This window comes from Puma concolor, chromosome A1 (assembly GCF_028749965.1).
Source record: "Puma concolor isolate L17-30 chromosome A1, mPumCon1.1.hap2, whole genome shotgun sequence".
Classification (NCBI taxonomy): Eukaryota; Metazoa; Chordata; class Mammalia; order Carnivora; family Felidae; genus Puma; species Puma concolor.
In genome coordinates this window covers 238,541,611-238,557,735 of record NC_141667.1, presented here as the reverse complement: position 1 = coordinate 238,557,735, position 16,125 = coordinate 238,541,611, and the positions used below count along the sequence as shown (strand labels likewise).

The 16,125-nt window shown below is 45.3% G+C and overlaps 1 protein-coding gene across 6 annotated transcripts in view; it reads left to right on the top strand.

The window, feature by feature from the left end:
- The window catches only part of SGCG (sarcoglycan gamma), a 129,257-nt gene that overhangs the window by 34,052 nt on the left and 79,080 nt on the right, over positions 1-16,125 (top strand). For 4 of the 6 annotated variants that reach the window (XM_086715191.1, XM_025924472.2, XM_086715195.1 and 1 more), the window contains exon 2: positions 14,903-15,097. The exons of 1 other annotated variant lie outside the window; for it this stretch is intronic. In XM_086715191.1, coding sequence (XP_086571317.1) covers positions 14,903-15,097 — 195 coding nt within the window. Of the gene's footprint in view, positions 1-14,902; positions 15,098-16,125 lie in introns of those variants that run through there. One more of the 6 variants, XM_086715212.1, reaches the window with a different exon arrangement.

Here is a 16,125-nt window from a genome sequence, read left to right as displayed (position 1 = left end):
CTGTGTCTGTCCTCATCAACAACTAGCATGGAAGTTCCGGCCCTTGCCTTTCACCAGGTGTCACCCATTGCTTTCTCCAGGCCACCCGTTTCCCCAGGAAACAAACAAACGACAGGAGACTGAGATTTGCATGGAGGATGTTCATTAGGAAGGGTTGCTAGGAGGAACAGCTCTGTGGGAGTGGAGGAAGCAGGAATGGGCAGAGGAAGAAGCTGGAGACAGAGGGCTCCGTGATCCCACCGGACTGGCTGGGCAGAGAGGAGAGGTGGGGGGTGCTCTCTGGAGCCAGACTGACCCTTCAGAGAAGACATGAATGAAGACAACAAGGGCCAGGCCCTTGTGACACCAGAACGACCTGTCATTAGCTGCCCTGGGAGGGGCGTCGCTTTGGATGGGGTGGGGTTGGGGGGGTGGGTAGCCCTCTTTGGCCAACAACAGTTCCAGGACCTCAGGTGCACACTGTGAGCAGGGAGTATTCCTGGCGGCCGAGAGAATGAGCTTCTCAGTGACTCGGTGACGAGGGAAGAAGGTCTACCCGATACCACGGTATCTATGCAGTAGTCCTCAGGTTTGCTGCCTTCATGATTATTTGAGCTTTGCGTGGATTTTTAGAAAATGATTTCTTTCCTGACTGTTTTACTTCTGGAAGTAGGACTCTCTGGTCATATAATCCAGTAGAACAGCAGTTTATGAAGAGCATTTAATGGAGAATTGATCTCTGCGTTATTTTCATCCATTTGTTCATCAAATATTGGCAGTGTTCTAGGGAGCGGGACTGGCCAAGAGCGTAACAGAAGAAAAAAAAAAATCCTGCCCTTGTGGATATGGGACAAACGATATGAGAACGTGGATGCAATATTTTTTGGATGTTGCGTAAGATAGGAAACTGGAGGCAGGAGAGAAAAATTAACGTTGCTTGGGTTCATAAGCAGGGGAATAAGTTAAAGCTATCAACAGAAAGGCCAGCATAACTCCACCTTACGTAGTGGCTAACTTCAACTAACTAATTATCCCTTCGCTCTCAGTATAGACAAATAGAGGTCATTATTATTTTGGTGATTACTTTGATTAAATCATATTCTGTTATCAAAGCGTTTTATTTTTTTAAAGTGTTTAAAGTTTATCTTAAGAGAGAGAGCACGTGCACATGCACACACGACTGAGGAAGGGGCAGAGAGAGAGAGAGAGAGAGAGAGAGAGGGAATCCCAAGCAGGCTCTGTGGTGTCAGCACAGAGCCTGACACAGGGCCCGAAGCCATGAACCGTGAGATCGTGATCTGAGCTGAAATCAGGAGTCAGACGTTCAATGGACTGAGCCACTCAGGTGCCCCTGTTATCAAAACATTTTAAAGGGACGAAAACAAAAAATAAATATTTAATTTTTTGATATGCTGAGAGGAATTGATCGTGAACATTTTTAACATAATGAGTCTATTTAAAATATGGAAAATATGTAAATATGTGAATCATTTATATAATTTAGTATATTGGCATTTGGGTTTTGCTCAATTACATCAATGATATTGTAGAACTTTTCTGATCTGGTATGAGTTGTATCTGTAATAATAGTTTCCAGAACTTTGTCAAGATGTAGCACCGTCATATTCTATAAATACGTATTCTTTGAAATTCTAGTATGATCTAGCTTCAAAGTCAAAAGACCATGAACGTTGTACTTAGTATACAATAATAGCAAGTCTAACACTCTGTGCTAAACATTGTTCTAGGAACAGTGCCCTTTCCCTTTGGAGCTAGGGTGGCAAATTTCAGGGAAATACTGGCCTCCAAATATGTAAGACTTACGAATATACTTGGGCATATATCGGAGCATATGTTATAAGGTTAAGTGGGTTGGTCGTGAATGTTTGGTGCCCGATGGTAATAAAAGGGCTTTGTTTGGAGTAATGAGAGTGATCAGAAGCATAATAACCTTTATGAAACTTACAATTCTCATGATGTGAAATACACGTAAGGCACCCATGAGTCTTCTATTCCACCTGGTGGGAGAAAGACACCAGCAGGTCAGGAGTTAGATGCACCCTCAGAACTCTGGGAATCCCAACTGTAAGCATTTGGGCACTTCGAAGAAAACGATTACATTACTCATGATAGTAGGAAAGCATTTATAAGTTATAAAGCCAGTAAACAGCCCAGTGAAGGCTTCGTGTGTTAAAAGAAATTCTTGAAAGACTGCATAATTAAACTCTATGTTTGGTGATCCTTTTTTTGTTGATAAAGCATTCAGGAAACACTATGCAATGAAATATTCCACATATTTGCAGATAGTTTCTGAGTAATTTGACAAAGCACAAAACCAACAACAAACACATGGGGGAAAATGGTAACCATATACAGTTTCCTAAAAGACTACATATTAAATCAGGAAATAAATAGCCTTGGTCATTTTGGACCATCGAAATCAGAGAAGTGGATATTTTATTTTATTTATTTTTTTTTCAACGTTTATTTATTTTTGGGACAGAGAGAGACATAGCATGAACGGGGGAGGGGCAGAGAGAGAGGGAGACACAGAATCGGAAACAGGCTCCAGGCTCTGAGCTATCAGCCCAGAGCCCGACACGGGGCTCGAACTCACGGACCGCGAGATCGTGACCTGGCTGAAGTCGGCCGCTTAACCGACTGCGCCACCCAGGCGCCCCTGAGAAGTGGATATTTTAAAGACCAGGCGATAAGCCAAGACCGAATAACATCATATGCCTTCCGCCTCCACTTTTGTCTTCACTGTAAGAAACTGTGAGTCTCCAAGTAAATCTTGCGGACCATTTGCCCAGAGCTTGAGTAGGATCACAGGTTGGAGTAGAATTTGAGAAAGGAATGACAGTCTGAAGAAGGAAAAGAAGATAAAACAGCAAGGGGGACCACATTCTCAAGGAAGCAGGTGCAGGGATCAGAAAGAAATGTGGCTCCGTGGGCCTTGTCTCATGGACAGGGCCAGGTGGCAAAGCCACAAAGCCCCGCCGAAAAGCTCTTCAAACATATTCCACCAGAATTCAGGACGTGTCTTCGGACGAAGGAGTCTCCACTGTGAGGAGAAGGCTGTGGGGCCTTTTGACTTGATCGGTTGACAGAATCCATCACGGCATCACGAAGTTTTCATCATAGAGCTAAGTAAGGGTGTCTTTAGAAATCAGGCTGGTTTTATGTGAAAGCAACAGGGAAATACCTAAGATAAGACGGTTGAAAAGCAAAAGTAGGAAGAGTGCTTTTCTGCTGCTAATCTTCCTCCAAAATCCGACTCCTTTATCTTATCAGGGTAGAACTTTATATGATCTTGACCCTTAAAATGTGCTGTTCGGACACAAAGAGAGCTTACGATTCCCATTCGTGCTAGAAAATGGAGCTGTGCGCAGGATCGCCGAGATGTGGAATGAGGGAAGTGTCAGCCTGTGAATGATGACATGCGCATCAGTCATATCATTATGCCAATAAAGGGGTCTGGCAAACAATGATGTGTAAATCAATCATTTTCCCCTTTTGTTTGGTGTGTTCGCATTCTTTTCCGAGCTATTCATGGAGTTTCTGTTGAAGTTGGTAGGCTCTCAGTTAAAGAACGGGTAGGAGAGATAATACGATCCTTGGGTAGAGATGGAATGACTTGCATTTTCACGCGTAATGCCGTTTCGTAGACATGGAAATCTGTTCCACAAGTACATTTAATTTTTTCACGTTTGTTTTTGAGAGAGAGCCCACACGTGCGAGCGAGCGGGGGAGGGGCCGAGGGAGAGGGAGCCCCAGAATCCGAAGCAGGCTCCAGGCTCCGAGCGGTGGGCACAGAGCCCGACGCGGGGCTCGAACCCACGGGCCATGAGATCGTGACCTGGGCCGAAGTCGGACGCTCACCCGACCGAGCCACCCAGGCGCCCCGATGACCTTTTAATCTGAGTGTGCACTTGTGCATGTATTTAGAATACTGGGCACGTGTGATTGTAACTTTGGATGAAATTGATAATTACGATCCGTGTACTTTGCTCTATTTAGGTTTACAATGCTGAGCAATTTGATGAAAAGATAAAGCAGATCTATTCTTGAAATTGGTCATCCTGACTAGTAATAAAGTTGGGATGAGGATGGTAAATTAATTACTAACTTCAGTATTATCAAAGGAATATATATGTGTACGCACACACACATCTCTCAAAAGATAGATTTGTATAAATTCTATAAATCTGACAACATTTGGGGGAGGCATTTAAAAATTTTATTTACATGTTTATTTTTGAGAGAGACAGATACAGAGCACTAGCAGGGGAGCAGCAGAGAGGGAGGGGGACACAGAATCCCAAGCAGGCTCCAAGCTGTCAGCACAGAGCCCGATGTGGGACTCAGACTCACCAACTGTGAGACCATGACCTGAGCCAAAGTGGATTGCTTAACCAACTGAGCCATCCAGGTGCCCCTAGGGAATGCAATTTTAAATGGAAAAAAAAGAGACTGAGGAAATCGTCTTAACACTTTTTAAATTTCATCATCTTTTTTTCTGTGGGTATACATTTTAATATGTATTTCAGAATTCTCTCTTTTTCACTTAACACACGGTCATTAGCATTTTCCTGGGATGGTTTTTTTTTTTTCATTTCAAGTCGTTAATTCTGTCATAGTGTGAGAATCCAGTGAATTCGTTAGTCTTCATTATTTATTTAGTGTCCAGTTTTTCACCATCCTGGATAATGCTACCGTAGATATCCTGAAACACAAATCTTCATTTTCATTCCTAATTGTTCCTTTGGACTAAGTTCCTAGAACTGAAATGCCTGTGCGTGTTTGAGGCTCTTGGTACTTAGCGCCAAGTATCTTCCTAGAAGGATTATGTTCCCCCTCCCGCTCACCAACAGAGGAGTACCGTGGTTATTTTTCAGACACTTTGCCGATGCTGGCTATTGTCAGTTTGTCAGTCTCTCTCAGTCTTTGCAGACGGCTCCAGTGCTCATGGTTATTTGAACTCCTTGGAGTCACGGTGAAGCTGAACTTTTTTACCGCGTGTATTGCTGGTCAGTTAAGTTTCTCTGATGTGCGTGCGTGGCCTTGCGCAAGTGTTGCTGGGTTACTTGTGGTTTTTAAGGGCATCAACCTTGCCTTTGAGGCACATGTTCCCCCAGTTTACTACCAGCTCTTGAGTGTGTCTTGTTCTCACGTGCTTTCTGTCACACATCGGTGAGGGTGGGCTCGTCCCCGTGCTCCTTGTTCTCCTAAACCGTGGCTCCCGTTCCGAGTGATGAGTTATAATGCAAGCAGGGAGGCAGGAAGTTAGCTAATTACTGTGGGAAGGAGCTGTCTTTGAGAAGTCTGAAAGCAAATGGAGGTGCAGCTGGGCCTGTGGTTCTCAGTGCTGTCACAACCTAGTCTGCTTCAACCGATAAGCACACTATCTTCCCCCTTCCCCGGAAGAGTGGCCCACGCGTCCTGGATGCCTCTTGTTTCTCGCCTTCCATTTACTTATCGCTTCTATTTACTTATCACTAAAGCGGGCTTGCTTTAGACGCTTCTAATCGTCTTTCCTGTCTGTCTGCCCTTTGTCATGATCTCATGTTTCATACCGAAGCACAAAACTATGCTTTGCCTCCTGTAAGTCCTACTGTCTATGCATTCATTTGTCCACCGCATACTCACCGATTGCCTGTCACGGGCGCATCACTCCTACTGGCCTCGGTGACACAGTCGCACAGTTGACCCCTCCCCCTGGCCACAGTTACATAATCGTGCGACTGACCACTCACCTCAGTCCATGCCTTATCGTTTTAATAGATGATGTAACATGATAGCACTAGATGTGTAGTAAGAAATTACAAGGTGAGGGTGGCTCAGTCGGTTAGGTGTTCGACTCTTGGTTTCGGCTCAGGTTGCGATCTCACCACTCATGGGTTCGAGCCCCATGTCAGGCTCCAAGCTGATGGTGCGGAGTCTGCTTGGGATTCTCTCTCTCTCTCCCCCCCTCCCCTCCTTGCTGTCTCACTCCGTCAGATAAATAAATTTAAAAAGTTACGCCACCTGGATATTAGAGCTGTGTTACGTGTATGAAAGGCAGTTTTTGATAGTGTCAAAAATGATTTTCCTACAGTTTTTGGGTTGACGTGACGGGTGCTATTAGACGTGTGGTCCACCCCCAGTCAGCATGCCCTGTGGCCTGGCAGGACCTTACTCAAAGCAGTCAGAATTCCAACCCTAATACGTGGGTGACTCTCCCTTGGAGAAATGAGGTGGCTGAGGAGCTGGTGCCCACTGGACATCCTCCCCCCGCCTTGCCTTGTGGTTATGGCAGGAAAACACAGTCTGAATCATGTGTGTGTGTCTGAGTAAGCATGATCTCAAGCCTCAACCCCGTCCTCTTATCATATTTCAAAGACTTTGGTTTCTGTTTTATCCGTTAGTGTGCAATGCAGTCCTGATTGTACTGTATTATCACCAGAGCAGAGAATTTGTCTGAAGCCGATCCATTGGCCCTTCTTCATACTTTCTTGTTGAACTAGCATGTTACCGGATTTTGCAAATGTTACCCGTATGCTTGAGAAAAATAAGCATTTCCCAGTTTCGGGGATAGGGCTCTATACGTGTCCATTTGAACACATTTCAGTTGTATCGTTTAGGTTCCGTGTAGCGCCACTCACTTCAGAGGGCTTGATCTATCCGTAGAGGTGTGCTAAAATCCTCCACTGTGATGATGGCTTCCTTCACTGTTTCCTGAAGTTCTCCCATTTTTATTGCGTGTATACAGATGAACAGATGTTTGTTAGATGCATACAAGTCTAGCATTTCTACAGCTGCCCGATACGTATTTTATATCTATAGTATTACAGCAATACCCCACCCTAACGTGCCCTGTCATTATGGGCGTTCATGTATAACATAAATGAGAGATGGCTCCTGTCCTCTGCTCTGCCCCGTTGTCAAAGGAGGGGTGGCTGAAGTTTTCCTCTCCTTTTGGGGGAAAAGGATGTGTGCAGGCTGGAAATAAGCAGCACCAGTAAAGGGCACCCCATTCACCAATAATCTAGATTACTCGTCCCAGAACAGGTTAGCTGGGAGATTCTTGGAGTCACTGCTGCTTCCTCCTTCCCTTCCTTCTGGGGATTGCTGTGCAGGCCCAGAGTCTCAGCATCGCTCCCAGCAGTTGCCCTACCGAGACGTGCTAGCTGGAAGGGGGGATTTGAATTCTCTGCCACACTCTGGACTCTTAGCCCACAGCCTATAGACAGGCCCTCGCTGGGGTGAGTTCATTAATTCTGCAGCAAGGCTACGTTTGCAAAGTCGAACGCTGTCGTGTTTTCTAAGATTTATCTTCGTACCGATTTTCTTTTCGGCTGGATGTGATCTGTTAGATACAGAGAAGACATATTTTGTATGTCTTATAGCTTTAAGCTATGTAACTCCTTTTTGAATTTTAAAATATAACTGAGTTTCTCGTTTCTAAAGGGTCCGTTTAGTTCTTTTCAAACCCATCTTTTAAAAAAATCACATCATAGCAGCTTCTTTTCAACATCTTCCAGGGGTTTATGATCTCTGTGTCTCAAACTCCTGGCAACAGCCTGTCCAAATCAGGCGTGTCAATAAATGATGTTTGAAATTAAGAATGCCACTTAACAACATTTATTTAGTAGACCCAATGCTCAGTTCACTACGTTATGTCCCATGACAAGAATCAAAGAATACAGAAGACAGAATTCCCTGTCCATGATGTGGTTTTATTTTCAATAATAAATAGGGAACCATTAATTCAAAGCAGATAAAAACTGATACTTATGCAAAAATGTATTCTAATGCTTCATATTTGATTCCCTGTCTATTAAGATGTTGATAACTGGGGCGCCTGGGTGGCTCAGTAGGTTAAGCATCTGACTTCGGCTCTGGTCATGATTTCACGGCTCATGGGCTGTGTCGGGCTCTGTGCTGACAGCTCAGAGCCTGCCTACTTCAGATTCTGTCTCCCTCTCTCTCTGCCCCCTCCCCCACTTTCTCTCCTTTAAAAATAAATAAACATTACAAAAAATTTTAATAAAAACTAAAATGTTGATAGCCACATTTGAGAGAAGCACTTAAAACCCGTCAAAATTAAGTATACCACCATCAACATACTTTGAGGATTAGGTTAACAGGAAAAGAGGTGTAATTAAAAAAAAGTTTTTTTAATGTTTATTTACTTTTTTGAGAGACAGAGACAGTGCGAATGGGGGAGGGGCAGAGAGAGAGAGGGAGACACAGAATCCACAGCAGGCTCCGGGCTCTGAGCTTTCAGCACAGAGCCCGACGCGGGGCTTGAACCCACGGACCGCGAGATCATGACCTGAGCCGGAGTCAGACGCTTAACAGACTGAGCCACCCAGGCACCCCCGGGAATTCATTTTTGAATGATAACATAAGTTATTTAAAAAAGTGGTCTATGAAGGTAATTTTTATTCAAGATGTAGTAAAACTCAAAATTCCTTATCTTGCTTGGATTATAAATTTTAAGTTCTAAGATAAAGCATCATTTCATTAATGTTTTTGTACAAGGCTTATAAATAAATCACAAAGTGCTCTGCCTTGTGCAGTGCACTTTCCTGCCAGCATGAATGCTACCTTGCTGTTGTCTGACTTCAGAGTCCTGAAGAATTGGTATCCTTCCCAATGCTGATTATAATAATATCTGAAGGAAGCTAGCCCAAGCAGATAGTCTCTGAGAGTCTCTTCTGGCAAAAATTTAATACACGGTGTCAAATAAAAAATGAAAACCACTATGAGCCGTGAGGACTGTAAGCTAATAATTTATTAAATAACAAAATCGACTCTTTAGAAGAAAATTTAAGTTGAGTGTTCCGCCTGGCCACTTACATCATGCCTGTCTAGAATAAAGTCCTAGTTTTCTGCATAATAGCACTGAGAAATAGCGATACCCACTTGGCCAAAATACGTAAAGTGGGCAATGGTAAAACGCGATAGAGTAAGAACTATAACCGGGAAAACAAACAGATACGAAAGGAGAAGTCGTGGCTTTGGTAAATACAGCTCGAGTCTGGAAGGACCAGAAAACAGGTCACTACTGGCTTCTGAGAGTCAGCCTGGAGTCGGTATGGTCTGCTGAGGAAACGGGGTCTGGCCTCTTCCTTGGGCCGTCATCAAAGCAGGGGTGCAAATGTGGGGTGACTCCTAGACTAAACAGAGCACTTTCCCCGGTTTCCTCTCTCCTGGGAGACGCTCCAGAGATTGTAGGGTAGAGCCTGCCTTCTCTCTTGCAGCAAACAGCTGGTCACACTAACCTAGTCCGTTGTGAGTGGGTTTCCACTTACTAAATATAAATAGTTGAGGGAACTCTGAAGTAACTCTCAACGTATTTTTGTTGTTGTTGTACATTTAAATTTTCTGGGTATCTGTGCATTCAACGTTTATACTCAATTTATTGAGCAAATGTTTATCGAGGGCATACTACGTGCCAGGCACTGCTCTAGGCACCCGGGGATACAAGAAAATAACCAAACAATTGAGAGCCCTACCCTCTGGGGGCTTCTATGCGCTGAGGTGAGCCTTTACAGTAAAGTAAGTCAGTAAGGTATATAGTATGTCATGTAGAGTTAAGTGCTATGGTAAAAAAAAAAAAATAAAAATAAAGCAAGAAGGAGCGGAGAGAAATATGCAGTGGTGAGAGCGGAGGGTTATTTAAATCAGATGACCAGGGAAGGCTGGTTGATAAATGCTCTTTGAGCAGGGAGTTGAGGGATGTGAAGGAGACGCCAGCCATTATCTGGGAGAAGACCTTCCCGGTTTCCAGGTAGAGGGCATCGCAACTCCAGAGTTCACGCTTGGAAGGTACGCGGGTGAGTAAGACCGGTGTGACTGAGCCAGGAGTAAGGAGGAGAACGTTAGAGGACGAGGTCAGGATGGGCCCTGCCAGTCAGGCTGAGGATGTCGGGGTTTACTCTGACTGGAATGGAAAGCCGCAGGAGGATTTTATGGAGAGGTGCTCGGTGACCCAGTCGATGCTTTCACAGGACCTCTCTAGCCCCCATGTTGGAAATGGCCTGTGGGAGATTTGGGATAGAAGCAGAGAACTGTGAGGTGGCAGCTGCAGTCAGCCAGGTGACCGATGGTGAGACACAGTCAGATCCGGATTATTGGTAGCACTTTGATTCACTGAGTTGTTGATGGATTGCATGCGGTATGGAGAAAGAAAGGGATTAAGAACAATTTAAAGATTTTTGACTTGAGCATCTTTTTTCTTAATTTGTTAAAGTTTATTTCTTTGTTTTGAGAGAGCGAGAAAGAGCACAAGCAGGGGAGGGGCGGGAGAGAGGATCCCAAGGAGGCTCTGCACTGCCAGTGTAGAGCCCCATGTGAGGCTAGATCCCACGACTGGGAGATCATGACCTGAGTCAAAATCAAGAGTCAGATGCTTAAAAGACTGAGCCACACAGGTGCCCCTTGACTTGAGCACCTTGAAGAATGAACGAAGTTGCCACTCAGCGATTTGGGGACAGTTTTACAAGGAGCAGGTTGGGGAGGTGAGGTCAGCTTTGGTCAGGACATGTGCAACTTGAGATTCCCAGTTGGGGAATCTTGAGTTCAAGGTGAGCCATAGCTAGGAACTAGGAGTCCTCAGCTTAAAGACGCATCCACAACTGGGGGTAAATTCAAATGAAGAGGGGAAGTAATCTTGGGGCTGAGCCTGTGGCTCAGAGATGATGAGGACACGGCAAATGAGAATGAGCGGCCATCGCCATTGCAAGTGGGGTTTCCGGAACCCTAGCGGAAGAGGAGGCAATGACTATTTGGCATGTGCTAACCCTGGGTCGTGTGAGCCCGCTTTGCTTAGCAACACGGAGACCCTTGATGAGCTTACCAGAGCAAGTTCAATGGGTGGCCGGTGTGAAAGCCTGTCTGGAAGCGAGTTCTAGAGAGAAGGCAGGCACGGAATTAGAAAAACAGTGGGTATGGTCAACCCACTCAAGGAGTTTTGCCGGAGGGAGGAGTGGAGAAATGGAGCTGGGGCTGTAGATATTTGTGAAGCACCTGCTGTTGGGCCAGAGCATACGGTGGTAAGACATAATCACTGTCCTCAGGAGCCCCAGGCTGGTGGCTCGCCCCTTCTGATAAGACCGTTTTTCCAGTCTTTACGTAGTTTATCCTTGTTAGTATTCTTTCAATAATAAGATCCTAGAGACCTCATATTAGAAGTCCTCTTTCCAACAGGTCTTTTCTGAAAATGCTTTAGCAGAGACCGCATGTTTTATTTTTACCTACTTAGCCTGGGTCCCCTTTGGAATTAGCTCCTCATCAACAATCGTTATTTTAGAAGAGTGTTAGACCGCAAGTGCCAACTCTTTTCTTAATGGATTCAGTGCGTTCATAAATCATAGAATGTTTTGTTTAGGATGTAATTCAGAGAAAACACTCCATCTATCTAGCCCCATTTACCAACCTCATCTCTGGCAGGTAGGTAGCCCAATTAGTGTTTGTGAGATTCAGTAGTTCTATTTTTTTTTTAATGTTTTAACGTTTATGTATTTTTGAGAGAGAGACAGACAGAGCATGAGCAGGGAGGGACAGAGAGAGAGGGAGACTCAGAATCCGAGGCAGGCTCCAGGCTCTGAGCTGTCAGCACAGAGAGCCCGACTGAGGGCTCGAACCCACAAACCGTGACATCATGACCTGAGCCAAAGTCGGACGTTTAACTGACGGAGCCACCCGGGTGCCGTCTTTCTTTCTATTTTTTCATCCATTCACTCATTCCCTTAAGGCTTCTATTGTGTCACTATTATTTGTCAGTTACCCTGTTTTAGGGGCACAGCAATGAAAAGGCTCACATAGAGTTTACGTTCTGAGGAGGGGGAAGTCAGTAAACAAGTGAATAGTCAAATAAAACAGATTCCCAGGACGAGTAAGAGGGATTTAAGGGCAACCCTCATCACAGAATTGCTATTGTCTGTCCTGTAAGCCACAGCAAAATTGTCTTAAATAGATATTAAAGTCTTCCCCATCTTATGTAAGTGGGAACAAAAGCTTCCTATGAGAGGCAGAATAATGACCCCCACATATGGCCATGTCCTAATCCCTGGAACCTTGCATGATAAAAGGAATGGTTCAGTTGTGATTATGTTAAGGCCTTTGAGATGGGGAGATTATCTTGGATTACCGAGGTGGGCCCGCTGTAATCCCAGAGGTCCTTATGACGGAGAAGCAGGATGGTCAGAGTCAGAAAGGAGCCGCGGCAACGTACATGGAGGTTGTAGCCAAGGAGTGTGGGCAGCCCTGGAAGCTGGAAAGAGGAGGGAGCAGGTTTTGCCTGGCTCCTCCGGAAGGATTACAGACCTCCCCACACTTGGATTTTTAGCCCCCACAGACCCACTTTCAGACTTCTGACCTACCAAACCGTAAGATACTGAAGTTGTGTTGGGTTAAGCCTCTAGGTTTGTGATAATGTGTTGCAGCAGCAATAGGAGACTATATATAGGAATAGAAATGTGTAGCAGTTGGAAACTCTGTGTGTGCACACACGTTCTTGGAAAGCTGCTATTTTCACGGATCCGGAGCGATGGCGTGAAGTGGCGCACTGGCTATAAATTCAGACACTCTGGCCACCCTTCCCGATCCACTTGCGGTCTGTTAGCCCACGCTTCACAGAAATTGTGGGGTTGCCACCATTATTTCGGATGATGGCAAACAGTCCGAAAGAAGCGTAAGAGGGTAAGGCAATGGCAGGTGACTGCGTGCCCAGAGAAGGCTTCTTTGAGCAAATGACATGCGATCAAATGACATAGGAGCTGCCACTGAAGGCTGAGAAGGAGCCCGCACGCAGAGTGTTTCAGGTGGACGCGATGCCCGGGACGGAGGTCCTGGGGTGAGATGACCTGGTCTGTTAAGGAGTAGCCGGAGAGGAAAAGGTAAAATGGTGGTAGGTGATGTCGAAGAAGTACGCAGAGACCCTTCACGCAGGGTCTGCCCGGTGATTGAGGAGTTCAGATGTTCTCAGTGCGGGGGGAAAGCCACCTGAAAGTCTGGCACGACACAGCTTGCTTACATCTTGCACACTTGGCTTCTGGGTGGAGAACGGCTTCTGGAGGGCAACGATGGTACAGACGAGAGAGTCTGTGCTGGCCCGACTAGGGGGGTAGCCAGAGGGGTGGACGGATTCGGGATGGGGGTTAAGGCGGAGCTGAGGCGATGTGAGGTTTGGAGGGAAGAGAGAAGAAGCAAGCGTCGCTCCTGAGGCTGGGGAGCAACGGCGGGGTGGGGTGCGGTGGGCCCTGAGTCGGGAAGGCCCAGGAGCTCAAGCCAAGGAGCAGGTAAGTTACACCAGCGTGGAACCAGTAAGCCCTGAGGTTTCGAATAACGTAGACGGTCCGTCCTGCGGGTCTGCAAATCCCGTGTGCTGAATAGCATAGTTTTATATAATCACAACACGGGAAAATGCCAGTTGTTGAGCGAGAAGGAGATTTAAAGAGTTATTTCAGACTGTGACTTACTTGAATAAGGACACCTCCAAACCATCCCTAAAAATAAACGTAAGACCATTGCATGAAGAAAAAACAGAATCCCCGGAGGAGAAGATTTTCTGTTCTGATTCGTCGTTTTACTGCATGTACAGTCAGGAAGGTCTTCATTATCTGTCCTCTTCCCTTCATAAGTTAAAACCAAAAGTGGACAGTGTGGAAAGCGGAATAATGGCTATTTTCTTAAATCTCCTCATGGAGTTGAAATGGTTATGGAAACTCTTGCGCGAACTTACGTAAAACAGCGGGTACTTGTAACCATTTGCATGCACGTGTACATTCTGATCGTTCTTGGAAGTAGGTGAATACCAAGGAAATTTATTATAGGCAAAAAATTACGGTGGTGGGTATCTCGACAAGAGCCTTTTTAATTCTGAGTAATTTAGCGACTGTAGAAAGACGTGGCTTAATAATTTGACTTAACAACTAAGTAATTGGATTTTATTTATTTATTTTTTTAATGTTTATTTATTTTTGAGACAGAGAGAGACAGAGCATGAACAGGGGAGGGGCAGAGAGAGAGGGAGACACAGAAACGGAAACAAGCTCCAGGCTCTGAGCCAGCAGCCCAGAGCCCGACGCGGGGCTCGAACTCACGAACCGTGAGATCGTGACCTGAGCCGAAGTCGGACGCTCAACCGACTGGGCCACCCAGGCGCCCCTGTAATTGGATTTTAAAAAGACATACAGGCATCAGCTTGATTTTCCACCCACTGAGTCCTTTAAAAAGTTGATTACTTGATTATTTTAGGTTAATGCTTCCATTCTAAGTTTAACTGTGCAGAATTTTGAAAGTTGAATTTATTGATTAAAATCTGAAAATGTGGCCACTGGATTTCAGATGTATTTGCCATAGCTAAACTATTTTGCATGCTTGAAACAGTGACATGTTTCAAAGTAATGTTCAGTTCTTTTTAAAAGTCATTTTCATTCTAGAAATTTACTATTGGGGTAGAAGGTGTTATTTTGTTGGACTTTTAGTAAATCAGTATTGACAAACAAGTTCTCTGTTTCTGTCTGTCTCTCTCCCTCTCTCCCCCTCCTTCGTCTCCTCCCTCTCTCCCTTCTTCTCTCCCTTTCTCTCTCTCCTTCTCTCTCTCCCTCTCTCCCCCTCCTTCGTCTCCTTCCTCTCTCTCCCTCTCTCCCGCTCCTTCCTCTCCTTTCTCTCTCTCCTTCTCTGTCTCTCTCCCTCTCACCCCTCCTTTGTCTCCTCCCTCTCTCACTCCTTCTCTCCCTTTCTCTCTCTCCTTCTCTGTCTCCCTCTCTCCCCCTCCTTCCTCTCCTTCTGCCCTCTCCCTCTCTCCCCCTCCTTCATCTCCTCCCTCTCTCACTCCTTCTCTCCCTTTCTCTCTCTCCTTCTCTGTCTCTCTCCCTCTCCCCCCCCCCCGCCCCGTCCCATCTCCCACCTTCCCCCTACGGCATGGCAGATGGTCCGTGAACAGTACACTACAGCCACAGAAGGCACCCACGTGCAGAGGCCAGAGAACCCGTGTGTCTACAAAATTGGCATTTATGGCTGGAGAAAACGCTGCCTCTACTTATTTGTTCTCCTTTTACTCATCATCCTCCTTGTGAATTTTGCTCTCACGATTTGGATTCTTAAAGTGATGTGGTTTTCCCCAGTAAGTATCGTCTTCCTTTCCTGGCAAGCATGTTCTTCTTCTGTTTGTTGGACCACTTTATCCACATTGAATCAGTAGAAGCCTCCTTTAGTGTCATTGACGTTTGTTTCTGTCTGGATCAGGATGGTCTCGCGGCAAAATACTCGTACTTTTTCTTTCTTTGATGTTTATGTTTGAGAGAGCGCAAGCGGGGGAGGGACAGAGAAAGGGGGACAGAGGATTCCAAGTGGGCTCAGCGCTGACAGCAGCCAGCCCCGTTTGGGGCACCGGCTCCCGAACCACGAGATCGTGACCTGAGCCGAAGTGGGATGCTGAACCCACTGAGCCACCGAGGCGCCCCCAAACTCTACTTTTTCTTAATTTCACTATGAACTATAGTGTGTTGGGTTTTTTGTTTTGCTGTTGCAATTTTTTTTTATTAGTCATTATGTCTACACGTGAGAAAATGGCGCCAATCTTGGGTTTGAATCAAAATTGTGTAATGATTATTCAATAATTTGTAAAATTTTATGAATCCTGTTTTCCTAATCTCATTAATCCGTAAATAATAACCATCCAGATGCTACCCTCTCATTTGCTTAAAAAACTTTACTTTAGGGGCGCCTGGGTGGCTCGGTCGGTTAAGCGTCCGACTTCAGCTCAGGTCATGATCTCACGGTCCGTGAGTTTGAGCCCCACGTCGGGCTCTGTGCTGACAGCTCAGAGCCTGGAGCCTGTTTCCGATTCTGTGTCTCCCTCTCTCTCTGCCCCTCCCCTGTTCATGCTCTATCTCTGTCTCAAAAATAAATAAACATTAAAAAAAATTTTTAAAAAAACTTTAAAATACGATAAATTAATAAATTCATGCACAGCTTCATGCTTCAACACTTAGCAACACATTTGGTAGATGAAATACCAGTAGTCCTAAGGAATTCATATTCTGTTTTACACATCCTCATGTTTTCTAGATTGTTGGGTAATGTTGTATGCTCTGATGATATTTTTGTGTACTTTTTGAAAAAATATTCATTTAATACAGAATATCTAGT